At 45.6% G+C, this 25,584-nt stretch overlaps 1 protein-coding gene across 1 annotated transcript in view; it reads left to right on the plus strand.

The window, feature by feature from the left end:
- The window catches only part of LOC310772274 (ankyrin repeat and BTB/POZ domain-containing protein 3-A-like), a gene marked incomplete at both ends in the record, with an annotated part of 114,019 nt that extends 88,604 nt beyond the window's left edge, over nt 1–25,415 (plus strand). Inside the window, 2 exons of the mRNA XM_083632035.1 lie at nt 11,495–11,588; nt 25,276–25,415. Coding sequence (XP_083488161.1) covers nt 11,495–11,588; nt 25,276–25,415 — 234 coding nt within the window. The remainder of the gene's footprint in view (nt 1–11,494; nt 11,589–25,275) is intronic.
- Nucleotides 25,416–25,584: the final 169 nt, after the last annotated feature.

Consider the following 25,584-nt stretch of genomic DNA (forward strand, 5'->3'; position numbering starts at 1 on the left):
ATTCTATCAGACCCGCTGTGAAAATGCAACATTTAGGGCTGGGTATCGTTTAAAAAATTACAATACCACTACTACTGTAATACTAGTACCCGTAAAGTGACCGTCTGATACCAATAGAGCAGGGGTTCTCAACCGTGAGCCAAAAGTGCGCCGTGAGGCCGTTTTGAGTGGGTCGCAGATGTGTGCATGAAAAAAAAGGATTCTACTCCTTGAGGATGCGGTCATCTGCGGGCAACATTAGTTTCAGATTCAGATTCATACTTTATTCTCCTCCTCAAAGGAAATTTGTTTTCACTGTCTGTACAGTACATCAAACATTTAGGAACAAATAAACACACAGGCAACAAGAGGGACATCACAAAACACATTCGTGTCAGAGGCTGTAGCGGGCTCATTTTTAAAGCCAGAGTGAAGATACTGCTATCCTCTGAAACGAGAAGATTTAAGGCATCCATTGGTACAGTACCCTTTTATGCTAGCTTGTTGGCAAGGGGGCTAAATAAGGCTGGATTTTGGCGAGGGAAAAACTGGCATGACAAATTTCAAGGGCCACCCTTGACCTCTCACCTCAAGATATCTGAATGAGAATGGGTGCTATGGCATGCCCTCTTATGCTAATCCCATGCAGTATATAGGCCTAAAAAAAAGAAAATCTGAACTTTGCGTCGCAACTTAATGAGCAGTGTTGGGCAGTAATGCGTTACTTAGTAATGCGTTACTGTAATTAGTTACTTTTTCAGTAACAAAGTAATATAAGGCATTACAATTTCCAAACCAGTAATTATATTACAGTTACTAATCCAAGTAACGCTGCGTTACTGCGTTAGATCATTGCCCGCCAGAATGCAGTGTTTTCTATATAAAAAGAGAAGAAAAGAAAAAGTAATCCTCACGGTCTCAGGTAGACCTGTTGCGCACACATACGTCATGACGTATGTGTGCGCAACAGGTCAGAGTGTGGTTGCTTACTTCAAAACAAACCAAAGCAGCATGATGGAGGCAGAAGGAGGAGAGAAATACGCGTTCAAAAGCTGGAGGTATTCATGCCATTATTTTGAGTTTGTCTCAGTCAAAGATGCAAAGAACATTACTATCCGTTGTAAACTATGTGCGAGCAGCAAATCGTTTTCAACCGTGAAAAATACTACGTCTAACTTGATGAAACATCTTAAAGGGCAGCAAAGCACAGTGAAACTGGTTGAACAAATCCCCGACGATGAAGCCTCCACTGCCAGACAGTGGCAGTGATACTACTCCGGCAAAACAACAACAAACTGGATTTCAGCCGAGAAAAACCAGGTATATCATTGAGGAGATGCTACCTATTTCCACTGTTGACTCGCCATCATTTCGACCCACGAAGAACAATGTCAAGCTGCCACAGAGAAAGACGTTTGCTGACTACCTCGAGAGAGAATATGCGGAGATGGAGGCTAAGTTGAAGGCGACGCTGGGTGAGGTAGACTTTGTTTCCACTAGAGATGACATCTGGACAGCTAACAGGAGCTATGGGTGTAACAGTTCACTGGATTAACAGATCCACTTCGGGTAAGAGTACACTTAAGTGTAAGGTGTTTTGGGTAAAAACGAAAGAAGAGTAACTAGTAACGTAACTAGTAACGTAACTAATTACTTTTTGAAAAAGTAATAAGTAAAGTAACTTTTATTACTTTTTTAAGGAGTAATCCGTAATCAGTAAATAAGTACTTTTCCAGAGTAACTTGCCCAACACTGTTTAATGAGTAAGGAAAAATATTGGGGTCGCGAGGCTAGATCAGTTGAGAACTACTGCAAAGGGTAGGGTTGTCACGATACCAAAATTTTTACTTCGATACCGATACCAAGTTTAGTATCACGATACTCGATACTGATACGATACTCGATACAGATACGATACTCAATACCTAATGGATAAGAAACAGAATGTCCACAAGGTTGATCACATTCACAAATTCAAGGTTTAGTAACACCCTTAACAGTCACTGTGGGATTGAAGGACACCTTTTGAAATGTTTCTCTCTGGTGTTAGAACACCACCATATTAACTGAATATTTCTGTGTTAGAAGACATAACTGAATATTTCTGTGTTAGAAGAATAATGCCATATTAACTGAATGTTTCTCTGTGTTAGAACAACACCATAATGTAGGCCAGTGGTTCCCAAATGGTGTGCCTAGGCACACTGGTGTGCCTTAGGACAAGGCCAGGTGTGCCTTGGGATTTTGTGACAACCATACATTATTGCAATTACAAATATACATGTAGCTTAAAACTATACAAAAAGTGGGTGTGTTGCTGCTTTGATGTAGTAATTTTGCAAAGTTTCAAATTAATTCCGACCTAGAGTAATATATTTTGTCAAATTTTATTTGACATTAGTAAATAAAAAACATTTAGAGTGATAAGAGTAATAGAGGCTATTTTGCACCGATATACTTAGGCTATATAGGTGTGCCTTGAGATTTTGTCGTGCCATTTAGTGTGCTGTGAGAGAAAAATGATTGATTGATTGCTTATTGATTGGTTTGTTGATCATTATTGACTGTTCAATAATGATCTATAGCTGTGTCATTTCAAAAGAATAAAAAACCTCCTTATTCATTTTAAAACGAGCAACTAATTTATTGATGAATCAACAGTTCCTTGGGCACAAAAAGTTTGGAAACCACTGATCCACTGATGTAGAAAAGTTATAGTGTGTCTGTTCAGTAACACACGATAACATAGTAAGTGTAGCCCAGGTTATTTCTCTTGTTGTGACACATTACAGATGTCACTCAAAGGCCACACTCGCATGCTTTACCGACGGCTTCTGAACGCGTCATGTGCAGGAGGCAGACTGGACTGGAGAGCATGCAACTGCGATAGTGTCTGTCTGCTCTCAACTCCGTTAATCTCGCTTTAATCTTAATAAAAGCGGCTCATTATCCGCTGTACACAACGTGCACTTACCCAAACACGACCAGTCCTCTCTGAACGTCTATGCTGCTAGCGTAGTTTTGCAGTACCCTGGGCTAGTTTTACAGGGCCTTTCTTCTTCATGGTATAGCCTTCTTCTGTGGTACCGTCGCCCAAGTGGCTCACTGCTACTTTCTCTTATCAAAGGCACTTTCATAAGGTATTTGGAACTTTTATCATGCACATTTTAATATGAAACTTTACACATAGACTGTCAGATATCTGCAAATAAAAGCGATTTGCGACAGCTGACAATTAACCTCTTGAATAGCCCGCAAAGAAGGAGGAAGTACGTCACTCGATCCCCAAACTAACGCTGGTCGGGTTTGGGTTAAGGTGACCAGACGTTCCCGATTTTCGGGGGCAGTCACCGATTTTGGTGACCTGTCCCCGGCTGGAGCTGTCCCCGAAAATGTCCCAGATTTTCTACTCCTCGTCTGTGGCCAAGATTACTGTCTTTCAGAGGCCCTAGCGGGCTCATTTTTAAAGCTAGAGTGAATATACTGGTATCATATGAAACTAGAGGACCTAAAGCATTCATTGGCCACAACCATGCCATGCTAGCTTGTCAGGAAGGGGGCTAAATAACGCTCCAAACTTAAGCAAAATTTTGGATTGTCCCTTTTTTGTATTTCGTAGATTATAACATTGGATATTTTAATGATTTATTGACTGCCGAACTGGAAATGTCCCAGATTTTCATTTCAGAAATCTGGTCACCTTAGTTTGGGTATAAGTGGTCGTGTAAGGTGTCAGTTCCGTTAGTTACTTAGCTTAGCTGTTAGCTACTTAGTTTAGCTCTCTCCCTCTCGGTAAGATGTTAATGTTTATGTTCGTTACGCTATGCATAACATTCATGAATATTTGCTGGAGGGGGAGAAGTCTCCCGCTAGTGTTGATGACCAGTGTGATGGCAGAGACACTGGGAAATGTGTTTGTTTATTTGTTGCGTCGCGTGTAACATTAATTCAAGATTCAAGATTCTTATTGTCCCTCCGTAGTACAAGTACGCACATGTGAAATTCTTATGCTGTAGGCTCCGTTACAAACAAGGTGCAATTAGACGAGGAATCCCGCAACTTTCTTTTAAAAGCACAACGGCTAAAGTGAGGCTACCAAACTTTGGGAACTTCCAATACCTAACTGTTTTTAATAAAAAGTATTGAAATTTTGGTTTGCCGTGCAACCCTACAATAGAGTACTTCATTTGAATCTCCGTGAAGTGAGCAACAATCTCACAATTCACCTATCGCTAAGTCCCGGCCCGAACGCAGACGAGCAAATCACAGCGTGTGCAGCTCCACAATACACTCAGACAACCTGAGCCTAGAGCTCCATAGAGAAGCATAGAAAAGCAGAAGAAATCAGGATTCTCCTCTGGTTTTATGGTGTTTCATACAGTTATAAGTTGAAAAAATTGTCACGCGATGTGCATGGGGGTAAATGCAACATTACGAGGTATCCTGGTAGGCCAGGCAATGGATAATAATAAACTAGTAAATGTAGATCCACTCACAACCACAATGCTACTGTTTTGGACGTTAAATCTGCAATCGCGGTGAGATGAGTCTTCTCCCTTGTCTTCCATGATCCAAAGGTATCATGAAATCATCATGGTATTCAGAAAGTCGGCAAAAGAAAATGCTGAATTATGCGAGTTTCCAGCCATTACATTATGCGCGTAATGGAGTTGGTGAAGAGGAGGCGCATTGATTGATGTGATTAAAATATCACCAGACACCAGTCAAACCCTAAAACGAGGGAATTAATCCCGTTCCCCAAATGAATGTGAGGTAGTCTAAAGAGAAAACATCCAGGAGGAAAACATGAGGGAGAAAGCTGTAGGCTATGCCTCTGCTGATCTGCTACACCAACACCCCATGCGTACATGTTGTTGTCTCGCTATGAAAAACATCTACACTTTTAATTTAAAGTTTCTTGATTATACAGAGGTACATGAACTAGATTACCAGGTGCCACTCTTCAATTCGGCATATATATACGTAATCCACAGAGAGGTTACTCTAAGTGAATAAAATGTAAATTCTGGATGTGAGTTGCCTGTTATCCCCACTGGTTATCCTGCTGTCTTCCTCCGTTAAAAGTGCAGGTTTTTGAATGGAGTTTGATTACAGATTCGCTAAAGCCGTTTCCATGCACTTATCGCATTTCTTTTTATCGATAGCTTTAAATGTTGTACATCGCCCTCCATGGCATAGTGAAGTACTTTCTGATGGCTTCTAGACGATATCAGGCCTTAACTTCCGGTTTAGCGATTTTAACCCTAAACCCTAACCATAACCCTGACCCTAACCCTAAAACAACCTGACCCCAAAAAAATGGCTGGCTAAAATTGTTGCTAGCTTTATCCTGCTTTCATTTGATACATGCATCTCCATCACATACACTGTGCTTGACTTCACCACCACAGACTATGGGTTGTAGCTGCTGCGGTATTGGGCCAATCACACGTCACTTTAAATCGAAGAATGCTTGCGCCTTGCAGTGATTGGGTGTGAGCAAAACAATACAGATTTCTCTAGATCTTGTGTCCAAAAATAATTTAAATCAGTTTGACTGGATACGTTTCGATACTAGTGGCCGTGGTGGTGGCCGTGTCACTGTCTTTAAGAAACATTTTAAATGCCACCAAATAGCCAACTTTTCCTCTTTTGAAGTGCTTATGGTTAAACTTGCTGGTCCACACTCCACACCCAGTCATTCTTGTTGTTATTTATCGTCCCCCTAAGTCAGCAGCTCCTTTTTGACGGAGCTCCCAGAGTTTCTATCTAGTTTTGTTTTAAACTATGACAGAAGTATTCTTTGTGGTGATTTTAATACAGTATTCACATTGATGATTCCTCTTGTGTCCTTGCTACTGACTTTTTAAACATCACTAGCTCATTTAATTTTCACCAACATGTACATGTATCTGGCCAAACCCATAACGGTGGCCACACCCTTGACCTTGTTTTTAGTCTGGGTTTCACAATCCCACCCGTGGAGATTCTCGACATGTTTGTATCTGACCACCAATGCGTTGTTTTTAAATGTGAATTGCAGGCTGCCAGCTCTGTTTTATCTCGCCCTAAGTGCTCTCGTATCTTATGCAATCGCTATGCAATCTATCTCAGATTTCCCCCTACACAAATGACTTGGCTGACTCCTTTAACTCCCTGTGCTCTTCTACCCTGGACCTTGTGGCTCCCTTGAAGATTATCCCCAAAACAGCCCTGGCTAAACATCGGCATTCGTAACTGCAAAAAGAAATGTCGAATTGCTGGAAAAAATCTGGTCTCCAGACTGACTTTGTGGCCATGAAGGAATTACTTCTACTCTATAATAGGATTGTGAAAGATGTCCGATCCAGTTATTTCTCGGATCTCATTTCTGTTGATCTGCACAACCCTAGCTTCCTTTTTTTTAAGTGTTGACCAGCTAGTTAACCCAGCTACCAAAATCGATAAACTGGAAGTCAGCCTACTGTGATGCCTACTGTGAAAACTGAAAAGTTTTTATTGCACTTTGCTGTAAAGGTGGATTCAATCAGACAAAGTATCACCCCTAATCCTAACTCTTTAGATGTTGTCCACCCACACCGTGATACGCTAAGGCTACGTTCACACAGGGCACCCAAGCCTTGCCTACGCCTTGCCTTTACCCACGCTTTTAAATAGGCGTCCTTTTTAGTCAATGAGGCTGTGTACACAGGGCGCCTCAGCGTGAACCTTGCGTGTATCCACGCCTTGCCTAACCTGCCCCGATTTTATCGTTTAGGCGTGAGTTCTATTTTCAAGCCGACTAGGCGCGTGAAGGCACACTTCTTCTGTCAAGCCATTAAGGAAAAACGCGACAATATCCGTGGGAAATGGCAAAGTCAACTGAATTTCAAAATAAAATGGTGTTACTACAACAATGTTGAGCAGAGAGAGAGAGAGTGATTGACGGGTGGCTATAACGTGGGGCTTTCTCCCCATAGGTAAACAAATCTTCAGGAGAGAGAATAGCGACCGAAGAAGCAAGATGGACAATGAAAAGTTAATCCACTTAGTACAACAGCATCCAGTTCTCTATGACAGCAGTCACCAAAGAAGGAGACCTGGTTATACATATGCAGCATCAATAGCACATTAAATATACAATTTATTTTACCTACCCATGATAATTCGGGACCACACGTGACCAAAAAAAACACTCGGGAAAGAGGAGAGGCGCCTGCAACTCGGCTCAGGTTCAGCGTGGAATAGGCGTGCAGTGTGATCACAAAAGCGTGTGATAGGTTCACGCGCAGCTCAAGGTCTGTAGGCGTAGGCGTGGGTTGAGGCAAGGCAAGGCGTAGGTGCCCTGTGTGAACGTAGCGTAAGCCAATTTTCTCCTATCTGAACTCTGCAATACTCTGTCCCAGATTAAAGTTTCCTCTAGCCCACTTGATATAATTCCTACCAAGTTCCTCTTTGATGTATTTCCATGTATTCGGCCCCATCTGCTCAAACTTTTCAATAGCTCTCTGTCCTCTGGTTGTGTTCCAGATTACTTCAAAGCTGCTTCTGTACAGCCAGTCTTAAAAAAACCTGGGCTTAGATAACTACCGCCCCAATCTCTAAACTGCCTTTTATCTCCAAGGATCTTGAGGAAATTGTGTCCAAGCAGCTTCTTGTTGCTATAGACAATAATAGTATTTTTGAAAAGTTTCAGTCTGGTTTCTGACAGCTCCACAGTACTGAGTCGGCCCTTTTAAAAGTCACTAACGACCTCCTAATGAATGCTGACGCAGGTCTGTGCTAATGATTGTTGCATCACTTTACAATAGGGTATACAAAAGGAGTAACTAATTGGCAGGTAATAACAAAGTAATGATTCAGTATTCATTAATTGCATGCATCAATTGACCGACTAATCAGTAACTAATGATTAACTAATATATTCACAAACTGACATTTATTAATCATTAATGAACGATTAACTACTCTACTCATGGAACTGACCGACTAATCAGTAACTATTGATTAACTACTATATTCACGAGCTGACATTTAGTAATCAAGTAATGACTAACTACTCTACTCAGGAACTTGGATACTATTCATTAACGAATGACTACCTACTCATTAACTATGATTAACTAGTGATTGACTAATGACGAATTATTCATTAACTAACTATTAGTTCATGATTAGTTTACTAGTAACTACTACATTATTTGTGTACCTTATTGTAAAGTGTTACCGCTATTGTTTCTCCCGTCATGTAATCCTGTCACCGTTATGTACGTTGCACTTGTAGTGTTGCTAATTGTACTGTACACTGTAACTCGGCCACGATGGTCCCTTTGATGTCGTTCGGTGCGGATACCAATATATGACGGTTATTGATCATATCCCCGGTTCTATGAGTTTGTATAGGACGAATCAGCGTGACGTCACTTGCCACCCAGAAATGCGGAACCCCGCGGCAGTTAATAGTATGAGTTGTGCCAAACAAACATTAATATCTCAAAAACTATACATGACATCGCTTATATTTTTACATTCTGAGTGAGAGTAGAAGTAGCTCAAGAGTTTGATGTATAATATATGCATGTCGTGTTAAAGTTGTGTGAACTGTCGCAGTTTTTAAAATGTAAACAGAGTTAACTGGCTAGAGTCAGACACTCGAGCCTCACGCCACTTGGGCTCCATAGGGTTCCATTGCCGTTGCCACCCAGTGATGCGGTTTGTTTACCAAAATGCTGCTCGGCTGATCCCTCGTATTAGTCATGGTTCAAGACCATTGTTTAAGAGTAAATTACTTTACTTTTTACCTGATTATTATTTCTAGATTATTAGTTGTTTACCATCATAATGAGCGTATATACTGTTTATTAACAGCAAGCCTGATTACTGACCTGATGTTTGTATATCATATTTTCCTCCCTTTTCCAGACCACACACAATCATGTTGTTTCTGTTCCAAGTCTGTAAAGAGCCTATACTGCAGGGCTCTTCAATTGGCGGCCCCTGTGTGGCCCGTGCTGAAATTGGGGGGGTGGGGGTTTACAGTGCACCTGAACACAACATGCAAGATACCTGCTGAATAAGTGTCCAAATGTTCATGTCATTCTGGCCAATACTCCATTCTGTTATAACATTTCAGTCTGGAATATGGAATATTTTTCAATAATCTTTATGACTAAAAGGCTAAAACTAATCTCATGTGTAAGAACTTACTGTTCTACATTGAAGTAAACATTTGCATAATTAACTCATTGGTTTTGGTTGGTTTGGTTTTATTTAGCTTCAAGAGTGCATTTTTGTTCTTGTGTGACCCTCAACAGGCTTTGAGAATCCCCGGCCACTTACTGATACTTATGCTTAAATTCAAACTCATATTCTCATTTATTTCAAGAAAAACATTTTGGCTAGTGGAAATTCTAATTGGCTGGTAACTTTGAAATCTAGCAGCCATATTGGCAGGTGGTCAAAAAAAGTTAATTTCAAGCCCTGCAGGGAGAGCAGGTGGTGACATAGGAGTGAGAAAAGGATCAAATATTGGTGGTTAAGACTGAATAATAACATCACAACTGTTCATTTATAATGAGTTATTCCTCTAAACCTGAGTTATTCCTCTAAAAAAAATGTGCGGCGCCGGCGTCGTTTGGCCCCAAGCACTCGGCCCTCAGCAAAATGTGGCCCTTGAAGACTTGAAGACCCCTGCTATACTGTATTGCTGTACTGTGCTGAGAACTGCCAACTAAATGGTTGAACTTTCCATCTGTCTCCTGCCTCGTGTTTTTACGGACACCCCGTACTATACGTCCTATTCCTGAACCAGCCATATTCAGAACCCCCTATTCCAACCCATTCTCACTCCGAGCGCGTAGCATATTGACGCTTTGTCCCGTCCCTCCCTTGTGCGTCGCTTGTTACTAACACGACCTTGAGCGACCCATGAAACGACTTGGGCTTTCCGACTAAACTCCAATGTAAACCCATGGAAGTCCTCTTTGACGCTCATGGCAACTGCTCCCCCATTAGTCAACTGCTCCCCCATTAGGGTCTGGGGGGAGGAGCTAACCTCTCCCAGACCCTAACCCTAAACCTAACCTCTCCCACCCCCCACGCCTAAACCTAACCTCCCCCAGACCCTAACCCTAACCTCTCCCACCCCCCATGCCTAAACCTAACCTCCCCCAGACCCTAACCTCTTCCACCCCCCATGCCTAAACCTAACCTCCCCCCAGACCCTAATGGGGGAGCAGTTGACTAATGGGGGAGCAGTTGCCATGAGCTTCAAAGATGACTTCCATGGGTTTACATTGAGTTTAGTCGGAAAGCCCAAGTCGTTTCATGGGTCGCTCAAGGGTACCGTGTTAGTAACAAGTGACGCACAAGGGACGGGACAAAGTGTCAATATGCTACGTGCTCGGAGTGAGAACGTGTTGCCTATTCTTCATTCCCTGTTTGGGTCGGGTTGCCAGATACAGCGATGGTTCCAGCACAAAGACTGCTCAAAAACCACTAAAATGCACACAAAATCGGCCAAGCAATGCAGGTCTATTGGAGACAATCTGGCAACACGGAGACTGATGCGTGCTACCTAAAAGCGCATGGTTTTTGTTTACATGGTGATGAACGTAAATATTGATGTTGTGCTCGTTATTTGGATTCAATTAAGCTGGGTAAGATAAAATATTAATAATCAGAAAATATTAATATTTTATGAAATTATTAATTATCAAATATTTGTTGTCCTTAATATAATAACCTGTTCATTAACAGGCCAGCTTAATCAATCACAGGTAGTCTTTCTGAAGTAGTGCTGTCTTTCTACCCTTAGACAGTGACATACCACAATTATACTGTACACCAAATCACACTGAAACAGTTGAATTCAATTAAAAGTTTACACTATTTATTATATGTAAAATAAACGAGGAATATGGGTATCACAATCAACAAGTTTCTTCTATAAACAAAGTTACATTCCATATCATTGACCTGTAGATATTGAAATGCGTGTGTGTGTGTGGATTTCTAAGGGTGCGCGTGCTTACGTCGAGTGGACCCCAGAGGTCATCAGAGCGCGTGTGTGTGTGTGTGTGTGTGTGTGTGTGTGTGTGTGTGTGTGTGTGTGTGTGTGTGTGTGTGCGTGCGCGAGCATGCACGTGGATGAGAAAGTAGTGCAGGAGAAACAGACCGCGACACAATTCAACACTACAGCTGTTCGCTGGCGTTTAACTAGTGACAAATTGTGGCATTAGTCTAATACTAAGATCTGCTCATGCAGGATCGGAGGTGGTCTTAACTAGTATTCAGAGATTCACAGTGTCATGCACATTTATACAGTCACAAATAGTTCCAAGTCATACAGTTCCATTCACAGTATCAGTTCAATATTAACAACCGTTCTTCTTATGCTAATTAATCCTAACTTCCGCCCGAACTAATAAAAATGAAAAAATAGAGCCAATCCCTTACTGTGCACAACCGGCCTATTTTCTTTCTTTCTACCTTCCTCCCTGGTTTGTTTTCCTCCCTCCTTCCATGCCTGCCACAGTTGCTGCTGGACAACAGAGCCAACGTGGAGGGTGCCCTGCAGGATGGGGCGGAGAACTACACGGAGACCCCGCTACAGCTGGCCGCCGCTGCAGGTATGCAAATAATACGAACGAGAAGTATGTGAATGCATTTCAAATGGGCTTTGGTTTGATTTGCAGAGCTTGCCTGTCCAAAGTTAAATACACCCGAAAGTGCATTAATTTCAGTGCATATTTGCACATTTGACCCACATCTTCTAATGTGACTCATTTTGGTCTCCACCCACCAGGAGGCACGGTCACTGCCTTAGTCATCCAATTCAGTTCATCAATTTAAATGAATACTATATATTCCAGTGTTGGGGGCCACAAATTACAAAAATAATATATTAGTTATATTAGTTTTAGCAGTAATATAACTTATTACCAATAGGATTTCAGTATATATTATACCAGTTACTATGTCAAGATACAACTTGAAACTGAGCTGCTGTCAGCTCTGTTAGGGTTTTGTTTGTTGGACTCAAGGGCAGAGACAGACAGAGACAGAATATCAAGTTGTAACACAGTTTGTTTATTTAAATGTTATTGGTTGAGTCCGGATGGACGAGATACCCAGGTTGCAGGATGGTAGGCTAGAGTCCAGGTAGGTGAACGAGCAGGCATACAGAAGTCCGGGCTGGCAGAGAGCAAGCAGGCTGAAGTCCAGGCGGGCAGAGAGCAGGTAGGCTGAAGTCCAGGCGAGCAGAGAGCAGGTAGACAGACAGGGGAGGATTGGCGCAGGTAGTCAGATGTAGGGCAGCAGACGTTCCTCTCCGTGCATGTGAGAAGATAATCTGACAGTGTCTTGACGTCTGGGCTGGGTATATGAAGCCTGCTGATTGGTGATGCTTGGCAGCTGCGATAGCTGGAGATCAGCTCCACACACCTGGCTCCAATCCTGTAATCACAACAGAAAGGAGGGGGCGAGAGAGACTAGGAGACAGAGGTTGAGGGCATGACAGTACCCCCCCCTCTACGGGCGCCACCTGGCGCACGCCTGGCTCCGTCAGGGTGCTGGCGACGGAAGTCCCGGATGAGCGTGGGGTCCAGTATGTTCCGCCGAGGGACCCAGCAGCGCTCCTCCGGACCATATCCCTCCCAGTCGACCAAATACTGGAATCCGCGGCCCCGGCGACGGACATCCAGGATACGCCTCACGGTGTAGACTGGACCACCCTCCACCATCCGAGGAGGAGGAGGGGCGGCTGTGGGAGGGACAAGAGCACTGGACTGCACCGGCTTTAAAAGAGACACATGAAATGTGGGATGGATCCTTTTAAGGGAGGAAGGGAGTTTAAGCCGGACAGCACATGGGTTAATGATGGTCTCAATTTCATACGGCCCAACGTAGCGAGGTGCAAGCTTTCGAGAATCCACCTTTAGAGGCAGATCTCTCGAAAGAAGCCATACCTTCTGACCTGGAGCGTAGGCCGGAGCTGGCACACGGCGACGGTCGGCCTGGACTCGTGACCTGGAGGCAGCTCGGAGTAAGGCGGCGCGGGCTCTTTTCCAGGTAGCGCGGCAGCGGCGCATCTGGGCCTGAACTGAAGGCACTGCAATCTCCTCCTCCTGGCCTGACAACAGAGGAGGTTGATAGCCCAAAGAACATACAAACGGAGACATACCCGAGGAGGCGTTGGGAAGGGTATTGTGGGCGTACTCCACCCAGGGCAGCTGTGAGCTCCAAGAGGAGGGGTTCGCCGCGGTGATACAGCGAAGAGCTGCTTCCATCTCCTGGTTTGCTCGCTCAGTCTGTCCGTTGGTCTGAGGATGGTACCCCGAAGATAAGCTGACGGTGGCTCCCATGGCCGTGCAGAATGCCCTCCAGACCTGTGAGGTGAATTGAGGCCCCCTGTCGGAGACAATGTCTGCAGGCAGCCCATGTACCCGAAACACATGTTGCACCAATAGATCGGCTGTCTCCCTAGCGGAAGGCAGCTTGGGCAGGGCAATGAAGTGTACTGCCTTAGAAAAACGGTCTATGACAGTAAGAACTGTGGTGTTACCTCCAGATGGGGGAAGGCCAGTGACGAAGTCCACTGCTATGTGTGACCATGGCCGGCTGGGTACAGGCAGTGGACGGAGCAGGCCAGAGCTGGGCTTTGTGGAGGTCTTGCTGCGCGCGCAGACAGAGCAAGCTGCAACATATGACCGTGTATCCTGGTCCATGGTGGGCCACCAGAAACTCTGCCGGAGGAAGGCCATTGTCCGACGAACCCCCGGGTGACAGGTAAGGCGGGATGAGTGAGCCCATTGCAGAACCTGGGAGCGGACAGAATCAGGTACAAACAGACGGTTAAGGAGGACCATTACCTGGGTCGGGCTGGGCCCTCTGGGCTTGGCGGACCTTAGCTTCGATCTCCCAGGTAACGGCAGCGATGACACATGAAGATGGAAGAATGGGCTCTGGGTCCATGTTTGCCTCCTCCACCGCAAACTGGCGTGACAGCGCATCAGGCTTCACGTTCCTTGAACCGGGGCGGTAGGTGAGTGTGAAATTAAACCTGCCAAAAAACAGAGCCCACCCTGCTTGGCGTGAGTTAAGCCGCTTCGCCTCCTTGATGTAGGTGAGGTTTTTGTGGTCTGTCCATACGACGAATGGATGCTCGGCCCCCTCTAGCCAGTGTCGCCACTCCTCCAGCGCCACCTTCACAGCCAGAAGCTCTCTATTGCCGACGTCGTAGTTTCTTTCTGCGGGGGAAAGTTTATAGGACAGAAAGGCACATGGATGCAATTTGTCATCAGCCAGTGTGCGCTGAGAGAGGATTGCCCCTACCCCCACATTAGAAGCGTCCACCTCCACAATGAACTGCCGGGTCCGGTCTGCCTGGATGAGCACTGGAGCGGAGACAAACCTGCGCTTGAGCTCCTCAAAGGCGGTCTCCGCCTCCGGTGTCCATCGAAACGAGATGGAGGTGGAAGTGAGTGCAGTCAGGGGGGCTGCTATGGTGCTGTAATTACGGACAAATCTTCGATAGAAGTTGGCAAATCCTAGAAACATTTGTAACTTTTTGCGGCTAGTAGGCACAGGCCAATCCAGAACTGCTGTCACTTTCGCCGGCTCCATCTCCATTTTCCCCGGGGAGATGACGAAACCCAGGAAGTGCACCGTGGAAGCATGAAATTCACACTTTTCTGCCTTAGCAAACAGTCTGTTTTCTAGGAGACGCTGCAGCACTGCCCGCACATGTTTCTGGTGTTCCTGGAGAGACTGGGAGTAAATCAGAATGTCATCAAGGTAAACAAATGCAAAATGACCAATCATGTCCCTGAGTACATCGTTGACGAGTGCCTGGAAGACTGCGGGCGCATTAGTGAGGCCGAAAGGCATCACCAGGTACTCAAAATGGCCCAGGTGAGTGTTGAAAGCAGTCTTCCATTCATCTCCATCTTTGATGCGCACCAGGTGGTACGCGTTCCGGAGGTCCAGTTTTGAAAAAACTGTGGCGTCATGAAGGGGCACAAAAGCAGAGTCAATCAGAGGCAGGCAGTACTTGTTTTTAACTGTGATGTCATTTAGTTTTTTATAGTCTATACATGGTCTCAAAGACCCATCCTTCTTGCCCACGAAGAAGGCACCTGCACCCACCGGAGAGGATGAAGGTCGGATGATCCCCGCTGCCAAGGAGTCCTGGATGTATTTCCCCATGGCTTGCTGTTCCGGCAGAGAGAGGTTGTAGAGCCTGCTAGAGGGTAGAGGAGCTCCGGGCAAAAGCTTTACCTCACAATCATATGGTCTGTGCGGAGGGAGTGTTAATGCCTGTTGTTTACTGAATGCAGGAGCGAGGTCATGATATTCTTTTGGGACTGATGACAGATCTGGAGGTTCTGGTACTGGTAGAGGCTCAGAGGAAGGTGTCTGGGCGGAACGGAGGCAGTTGGCATGGCAGAAGGAGCTCCATGACCCCACCGTGCCGGTGGTCCAGTTGATCTGGGGGTTATGGAGTTTCAACCAGGGGAATCCCAACACTAGAGGAACATTGGGAGAATGAATGACGTGAAACTGAATTTTTTCTTGATGATTCCCAAACATGTGAAGGGACAGGGGAATGGTTTTTCTGTCCACTTGGGCCAGCAGTACCCCGTTAAGGGCTGTAGTATTTAGTGGGACATCGAGGGGCTCAGTCTCGATGCCCCACTGCTCGCACGTACCATTATGAATGAAATTCTCATCGGCTCCAGAGTCTATGAGTGCAGAGAGTGTAATGGTTTGCTGGCACCACACGATGGCGGCATCGAGCTGTGGACGGACAGGGAGAGAGGAAGTGGTTGCTCGACTCGACAATATCTCTCTAACTATTGCCGAGCCGGCCCTTTTGCTGGACGGACGGGGCAATCCGAAATACGGTGGCTAGGGTTTCCACAGTAGAAACAGGCCTGTGTGGCAGCCCGACGACGAGCCCTTTCCTCCGGGGACAGACGGACCCGGTCGAGTTGCATGGGTTCTGGTTCGGGAAAGTTTGGAGTATCGGGACGTGATGAGAACAGAGAGACGGGGGTGTCAGTACGCCACAGGGCGATTTGATCCGCAATCTTAATGGCCAGACTAATGGCGGCGTCTAATGAATTTAGTTCCCCCCGTAGTGCTATTTCCCTTCCAATCTCTCTATTCAGACCACTCTGAAATGCTGCAATGAGGGCCACATTATCCCACCCCGACTCAACCGCCAAACTGTGGAACTGGCTTATAAACTCACGGACTGGGAGTCTTCCTTGGCGAAGAGTCAACAGACGCTGCCCCGCCTGTTGCCCTCGTATGGGATGGTCGTACACTCGTTTGAGCTCGACAGCAAATCCCGCAAATGACTGGGTGAGCGGAGAGCCCTGTTCAAAGAGAGCATTGAAAAAGTTAAGCGGGGGTCCCTCCAGTAGGTTAACCAGGTATGCAATTTTGGTAGCTTCCATAAAGAAGCGGATGGGCTGTGCGTTGAACGACAGTTGACACTGTGTGAGAAATTGACGACAGCTGTGTGGATCACCTGAGTATTTTGCTGGAGGTGGGATGTGAGGCTCCGGAGCTGTGGTAGCAGGCAGCGCTGGCTGGTCGGGCTGAGGCAGAGCGGCAACTGGAGCTGGTGTCAGACGCTCGGTGAGGCCCGTGATGGTCACACCAAGCCTCTGCATTTCTGTAGTCATGGTCCGCAGACGCTCCTCCTGGCCTCCTAGCCATTGGCCCTGCTGAGCAAGCGCTTGTCTCATTGCTTCTGCCTCTGCCGAGTCCATTTTGGTCAGATTATCCTGTTAGGGTTTTGTTTGTTGGACTCAAGGGCAGAGACAGACAGAGACAGAATATCAAGTTGTAACACAGTTTGTTTATTTAAATGTTATTGGTTGAGTCCGGATGGACGAGATACCCAGGTTGCAGGATGGTAGGCTAGAGTCCAGGTAGGTGAACGAGCAGGCATACAGAAGTCCGGGCTGGCAGAGAGCAAGCAGGCTGAAGTCCATCCAGGCGGGCAGAGAGCAGGTAGGCTGAAGTCCAGGCGAGCAGAGAGCAGGTAGACAGACAGGGGAGGATTGGCGCAGGTAGTCAGATGTAGGGCAGCAGACGTTCCTCTCCGTGCATGTGAGAAGATAATCTGACAGTGTCTTGACGTCTGGGCTGGGTATATGAAGCCTGCTGATTGGTGATGCTTGGCAGCTGCGATAGCTGGAGATCAGCTCCACACACCTGGCTCCAATCCTGTAATCACAACAGAAAGGAGGGGGCGAGAGAGACTAGGAGACAGAGGTTGAGGGCATGACAAGCTCCTCGTTAGGTTGTATTGAGTTACATTATGATGCATTCATCTAGGTACTCAGATAATTCTTGTTATGATTTGGCCTACATAAATATAAAATTGATTGTTTGATTGATAGATAGATACTCAGTAAAAAATTGTAGTATTGGGCGAAGGTAAATTATAAAGTTATCATGATGTGTTCAAATGTAATCTTGTAAAATGTAGCTATAGTTTTTGGTGAGAAAATTCACAGATTTATTTTTTTATGGGGAATTATGCCCTGTTTAACTTCCTACACTAATAATAAGTAGTGGACCCGTGGGAGTTAGACCAGAGGGTCTGATCTTTGCAATATTACGGAGGTGGAAGAAAGGATTTGAATGTTGGTGGATGTGGGGCGGCGGATGTGGGGCTCAATGGAAAGGGTGGGGTCAAGTATCATGCCAAGGTAGCATGCCTGGGAGGATGGGGAAACAGTGCTGCCATCAATGATCAATGTGGCGTGGTTGATTTTACTGAGGGTGGACTTTGAGCCGATGAGGAGGAGTTCTGTTTTCTCACTCGAGTTTGAGAAAATTGTGTTGCATCCAGACTTGTATTGCAGAGAGGCAGGCATTGCTTTGGGAGAGGGTGGGTTGTAGGGTGGATTTGGTGCAGAGATAGAGTAACAGTGGAAGTCCAGGTTGAAGTGGTGGAGGATGTGACCAAGAGGATGTAGATGAAGAAGAGGAGAGGGCCGAGTACAGAAGAGTGAGGGAAATTAAATGTGATCGGTTGGAGAGGTAGGGACGGTTTTGAAAGCAGAGGGGACAGTGAGGAGTTGAAGAGGTTTGTGATGTACTGTAGGAGCAGAGGGCTGTCTTCAGCAGGGGGTGGGGATCGAGTCAGCAGGTTGTGGGTTTAGATGAGCTGATGCAGTGTTTCCCACAGGATTTTGAGTTGTTGTGAGGGGTGGACCGCAGCACCCCCCCCTCCTCCGTGGCATCTTCCCCTCCAGAGCAAAATGAAGTTAACGTCAGCATGCCTACATGTTTAGGCTTGGTGCTCTCTTCCTTTTGTTTGACATGGGCTTCTCTGTAAACTGATAAAATAAATAAGTTGTTAATATAACATTAGAGGGAGGAAGCAGCAAAGCACTGTGGGCCACATAATCCACATCCCTCCTTCTACTACATGCTGTAATTAATATAATGAGGCGTAGCCTATTTTCTTTCCTTCACATTTTTATATGGTAAATTATAAACTATCCAATGCAAATAATTAATCATTTCATTTCCAAATGGTTTGAAGTGATTTAATTTGAAATTAGCACTATTAACCACAAACATTCATTGTTATAAAGCAGGGATGATCAACTTTGATGATAGAGAGGGCCACAAAAAAATGTCCGCGCTACCAGAGGGCTGTGGGCCGAACGGCGCCGGCGCGAAACATTTGGGGCATTTGAAGCCAGGCTTAGAGGAATAACTCATTTTAAATGAACAGTTGTGATTTCATTATTCAGTCTTAACCACCAATATTTGATCCTTTTCTCACTCACTCCTATATCACCACCTGCTCTCCACGCAGGGCTTGAAATTAACTTTTTCGACCACCTGCCAATATGGCTGCTAGATTTTAAAGTTACCAGCCAATTCGAATTTCCACTAGCCAAAATGTTTTTCTTGAAATAAACCAGAATATGAGTGGGTTAATTTAAGCATAAGTATCAGTAAGTTAATTATTTACATTTTTACTTCAATATAGAACAGTCATTTCTTACAGAGATTGAGATTACTTTTAGCCTTTTAGTCATAAAGATTATTGAAATATATTCCATATTCCAGACTGAGATGTTATAACAGAAGTGGAGTATTGGCCAGAATGACATGAATATTTGGACACTTATTCAGTGGGTATCTTGCATTGTTCAGGTGCACTGTAATTGTTTTTTTTTTGGGGTTTTTTTTGCAATTCCAGCGCGGGCCACACAGGGGGCGCCAGTTGCCCACCCCTGTTATAAAGTCTGTTTTGTCAATAAAAATGTATACCAAAGCTGGAGTGCTATACCGCTTTTTTCTAAGAAGAAAATAATTTTCCAGTAATCATCTCATGAAAAAATGAAAAAATACGCACATCAGTTTGAGGGGTGCTGGGTTAGATACAAATTCAGTAGAAATAATAATAGAACCCGCACACACTTATGCTCTAAAGAATGCTTTACTTCTTAAAAATCAGACGTTTTGAGCCTCAGCTCTTCATCAGGTCATCTTACAAACAATTGTGTGTCACACCCATACAAGTAGACTCCCACAGGTCACATCATCAATCGTGGGTGGACCTACACAAAAGTGACAGAGAATATATGTCATGTAACATATTTCATCATATAACATAATAAACCTCAATATCAAAGACATAAATGTCAAAAACATGATTAGTAATATCTAAATAGAACGATACATATAATCAGGTGTAACTTGATGAAAAAAGTTCATGGACTGCATAAATAAGTATAGGACTACAAAAGGTGACTACAGGAAAAGTGATGGATAGGAAAGTCCTCATTCATGCCTTTTGGAGAGATGGTGCTATGCTTTTGCAATAGGGCCGCACTCCGTTTTATTTTATTACACAAAACCGGGGCTTTGCAGCCTGGGAATTTTGTGAGGGCACTTTTTTGACTCAGGTGAAGAGTGGCAAGACACCTTGGCACTAAACTGACATTTAACAGTTGTGACTGGTGTGTGTTTGTGCTTTGTGGAAACGTAGACTTATTGCAGCGGCTTCCGCTCAATGGAGACGGGGGCATGCCAGTTGAAACTGAGGAAAGCTCTGTAGGAAAGATGCGGCGGTCCTTAAAAGGACCTTTGGTTTCAACTGAGTGTACGTTTCCCTCGCGCCGTCATGATTTGCCCCTCTTGGAAGGGGGAGCGGCGGGATTGGACCAGGAACATGCAAGACAGGTGCTGCTTCTCTGCCGGCGAGGTCTCTCAGCGCTGGCAGATTGGGCTCGCTCAGGAGTGGCCGAGCTGTGGGACGCAGAGCGCTCGCGCTGGCATCCCAGAGTCGGTGACGGGGCCGAAGTCTTTTTCTTTCCCCGGCCTCATTTTGGCTTTGTGGCAGCAGGCTGTCCCGGCCCTCTGGCTCTCTCTCTCACCAGGGTTATGGGGCCGTTGAAGAGCGTCTTGCAGACGTCAGGTGGAAAGTGTGGGTCACGTAACCAGATGTTGCGCTGGATTTGTGTTTGCCAGGCTAGAGTGCGAGACAAGTTCACCGCGGAGGCTAGCACCAGCTGGATGATGGACGCCATGGAGTTCCCCAGCTTGGTAGCCACGTCGGGGGGAACACCGCTCTCAGTGCGGAGGAGAGCGCAGGCAGCCGATGGCATAAGCACAATGTTGTTTTGTGCCGTCATAGTTTGAGCGGCACACCGGTGCGTTTTATCCAAGCGCTTCATGAAATTCACATCACTCCCCGGCGGGGGGAGTTGGTTTGCGCCGCCCCAAAAACATACCACCAGGGAGGAAAGACAGCATCAGCCTGGGCTCCAGCGGTGGGACAGAGTGGAACCCCATGTCGGTCTCGTCAGACACCCTGGTCATGTCTTCTCAGCGGTTCGCCGGCCCCTTCTCCTTGCTTGGTTCGGCGAAGGCGCACTCCTTCAGTTCCCTCAGCTCTGGCACAGGGGGCCATAGTGGTGGAGGGAGCCGGTGCAGCCGGAGTAGGCAGCTCGATGTTAATGCCACAGGTACTTTGCCGTGCCCAAGAAAGACGGATCCATGCCGCCCATCTTGAACCTCCGGCCTCTGAACAAGACACTGAGGAAGTTGCCTTTCCGCATGCTTACTCTTCCCTGCCTTTTCAACGCGATCAGGCCAGGGGACCACTTTACTTCCGTCGATCTGAAGGACACGTTCTTTCACATTCCCGTGGTGGAGAGGCACAGGAAATACCTCAGGTTCTCTTTCCTAGGGGTTGGCCTATGAGTTCTGCGTCCTGCCTTTTGGCCTGTCCTTGAGCCCGCGGACGTTTGAGCCTTTATGCGTTCCCTCCCATTCCCCTGATTCCTCAGGTGTTAGACAGGGTGAGGGAGCAGGGTCTACAGCTTATCCTGGTGGCTCCACTGCAGCAGATCTGGTTCGCGGACCTGATGTCTCTGCCGCAGGGGTCACCGTGGCTGCAGCCGCATCGGGCAGACCTCCTGTCGCAGGCGGAGGGGGAGATACGCCACCCCTTCCCCCACAGGTGGAAGCTGGCAGCTTGGTTCCTCAGCAGGACCACTTGCTAGCTCAAGACTTGCCTTTGAATGGGGTACACACTATACAGAGCGCTAGAGCTACCTCTACTCGCTCTCAGTACGCGTATAAGTAGGGATGCACGCTATATCGGCGATCATATCTGTATCGGCAGATGTTAGTCATTTATTAACATATCAGCATCGGTCCGATGAGGCGATGTTAATATCGGTTATCAGTATGAGCCAAAATTTTCACATTGAGAGGAACAATGCAGTAAATCTATGATTTATGGGCTTTTTCAAATGTTTTGGAAATAAAGAAATGCATTACTTTTTCAAATTCAGTGTTTTTCAGTATGTACCTAATTTTATTATTATAAAAATTTGTTTTTTTTATGCATATCGACATCAGTAAATATCAGTTATCGACCATAACAGCAATGTTATCGGCATCGGCCAAAATTGGTGCATCCCTACGTATAAGTGGCGAGCCTTCACGCGCTGGTGTGCGGAACGGGATGAGGATCCAGTGTATTGTGGCATACAGCCCATTCTCTGCTTCCTTCAGAGCCTGCACGAGGCGGGCCTGTCCCCTCAGTCCCTCAAGGTGTACGTGGCTGCGATCTCTGCCTGCCACATGGAAATTGATGGCAGACCGGTGGGGAGTCTCTTCCAGAATCCAGACCTCCCGGTTCATGAAGAGTGTTCGCAGGTTTCGCCTGTGGAGCGTTTTTCCCAAGTGGGACTTGGTCTCGGTGCTTGAAGGACTCTCTGGTCCTCTCTTTGAGCCCGTGGACACCATTGACTTGAAATACCTGTCGCTGAAGACCGCGCTTTTGTTGGCCCTGTCTTCAACTAAAAGGGTCGGTGACCTGATTGCCCTGTCGGTGCAACAGTCCTGTATGTTTTTTTCTGATGATGAGCAGAGTGTCACGCTTCGGCCTAACTCCGCTTACCAGCCTAAGCATATCAATGCCAGCTTCAGGTCTATGGTCGGAGAACGAGGATTCTCACAATTGAATGAATGAATGAATTGAATGAATTGAGTTTATTGTCATTGTATACACAACGAAATTGAGGGTACCCCTCTTCATATTCAGTGCAGTTAAAAAGCATTTCATGAACATAAACATTAAAAACAGAGAATAAAAAAGATAATAAAAGGGATAAAAATCTATCTATTTATACATTTAGACTAAAACAAGGGCACACACACAGACACATGGCACATCACAAAAACAAACAACCAACATCTAGGTATTGCACATCCGTATTGCACATCCATTTTTAAAGTGCATCAGAACTTTGCATTGTTAAGTGCAGTTACAGCTTTTGGATAAAACTTAAGCTGTTTCTCAGTCTGTTGGTTTTGGTTTTCAGGGCCCGAAAGCGCCTCCCTGAGGGCAACGGTTCGAACAGGTGGTTGCCGGGGTGGGATGTGTCTTTGATGATGCTACGGGCTCTCCTGAGGCAGCGTGCGTTGTAAATGTCCTCCAAAGATGGAAGAGGGCAGCCAGTGAGTTTCTGGGAAGTGTTAATCACCCTCTGGGGTGCTTTTCTTTCCGCTGCGGTGCAGCTCGCGAACCACAGTGAGATACCGTAGCTCAGCACTGACTCAACAGAGCATCGATAGAAGGACACTAACAGTTTCTCTGTTAGGTTATTCCTCATGAGTACCCTCAGGAAGTACAACTTCTGTTGCGCCTTTTTCAGCACTGCCTTTGTGTTTGTTGACCAGGACAGATCCTCCCCGATATGAGTGCCCAGGAACCTGAAGTCTGTGACCCTCTCCACTTCGTCCCCATTTATATGGATTGGCTGGATGTCTGGTTTGCTCCTCCTGAAATCCACTATCATCTCTTTTGTCTTGGAGATGTTCAAGATGAGATTGTTTTTGTGGCACCATGCTGACAGCCTTTCCACCTCTTCTCTGTATGCAGACTCATCTCCTCCTGAGATGCGCCCCACCACAGTGGTGTCGTCTGCAAATTGAATGACGACGTTGCTCGGGTGGATGGAGATGCAGTCATGTGTATGGAGTATGGAGCTCAACACACAGCCCTGTGGGGAACCAGTGCTAGTGAAGAGTACTGAGGAGAGATGACGTCCTACTCTGACCCTCTGGGAACGGTCCGTCAGAAAGTCCAGAATCCAGTGGCAGATGTTTTGTGGAAGCCCCAAAGCCATCAGTTTACTGACCAGTCTACTTGGTAAGATTGTATTGAAAGCAGAGCTGAAATCTATGAAGAGCAGCCTGGCGTAGCTCCCTCGTTGTTCCACATGTGTAAGTGTGGTGTGTAGAGCTGTGGCAATGGCATCTTCTGTAGACCTCTTTTCTCTGTAGGCAAACTGGTGGGGGTCAAATGTGGGTGGCAGGTTTTCCATGATGTGACTCCGAACCAGTTTTTCAAAGCATTTCATGATGACAGGTGTAAGTGCCACTGGCCGGTAGTCATTATGGCTGTTTATCATGGGCTTTTTCGGCAGCGGAACGATTATAGAGGACTTCAGGCAGCCTTGCTGCCCTTGTTCGCTCAGCGCAGTCAGTTGGCTGGATGCGTTGGAGTGACTTCCCTTGGCAGATTGGGGCGGACGTGAGCTTCGTCACGTGTGTGGATGTGGGTGGCTGCGCCAATCATAGCCAAGGTGTGCCAAGACGCCAAGACGCCTTCATGGTTGTTTTTATAGTTAAATGACTTTTTTAGAGAAAAAAGGAAAGCATCCAGTACCGTTGTTAGAGCAACTAAGGCATATGTGAGAATCCTCGTTCTCACTTGTAAAACCTGGGTTGTAGGACAACCCTAACATTTTGCTCTCAAAAATCCTCCTTCTCACTTGTAAAAACGTTTTGCTCTCAAATCTATTTTTTGATTGCAGTGTCGATAGTTTTGCTGTCAAATACATTTTTTAATTGCAGTGTCAATAGTTTTCCTCTGAAATGTATTTTTTGATTCCAGTGTCGATAGATTTGTTCTCAAACCTATTCTGTTTAATTGCATCATAAAGACACAAATTTCCCTTCAGTTGAGTGGGCGAGCACTTGCTGCGGGCGAGCATGCGCAGCGTGCAGCGAGGGACGCTAGAAAGGGCACTTTATTCTTTTGTAATTTCGCACTTTTATCCCGCGCACTTTAGTTTTTAACGCACCTTTATTATGTCCATTTGGCTACATTGTTGTTGTTTCCATTTCCATTGTTGCTGTTTCCATTTTCCATTTGGCCACATTGTTGTAGTTTCTATTGGCATTTTTTTCCTACTGTATTCTGTTTTGATGTTGTCTTTTACCTTGTATGTTTTTATGTCTTATGGAGTGAAGACTACGGATGCAAATTAGCTTTTAGCTAAATCCGACATATTTACTGTTATCATATAGATGACTCTGTATAGGTACTGTAACTGTTCCATTAATGTCTACTGTCCTGACCAAATAAACAAATAAAGTAAAGTAAAAAGGAGCACGCAGAATTTCCAGTTTTTCTAATCTGTGAGACAGTGCAGCTGGGCTTCGCTGTGAGTCGTTCATTCTAAACCCATCCAGTTTAATTCATCACTTTAAATTGCTATCTGGAATTCAGCAATTAAGTGAATGTCAAAGCATATTTCTGATTAGGATGTATGCGCCATTTGTATGCTATACTTCTAAAGAACCTACCTAGGTCACATTATTCGTTTGAGGTTGTACTTGAACCGCTTACTGAAAAAACTGAAAAATAGCCTGTTTGGAAGCATCGAAATGTTCAGGAGCATACTGTTTCAGTACTGACACGGTTGTATTCATCCTTTAAATTCATTCTGCACTGGTTGTTTCTCTGGTCAGGGAACTTTGAGCTGGTGAGTCTGCTTTTGGAGAGAGGGGCAGACCCCATGATCGGGACTATGTGTCGAAACGGCATCTCCCCCGCGCCGCTGGGAGACATGAACTCATACAGCCTGGCAGCAGCACATGGCCACAGGTAATGCAGGCATTCACAATCACACGCGCACACACACACACACACACACACACCAGAGCCATATCCATTATTACCATCAGGGCTTGAAATGAATGAATGATTTTTTGGACGCTTTGACACAGTCAATGACACACCTGCGAGGCAAGCCACCCCTCATCACGAAGAACAGGTGC

This window comes from Poromitra crassiceps, assembly GCF_964638095.1.
Source record: "Poromitra crassiceps genome assembly, chromosome: 2".
Lineage (NCBI taxonomy): Eukaryota > Metazoa > Chordata > Actinopteri > Beryciformes > Melamphaidae > Poromitra > Poromitra crassiceps.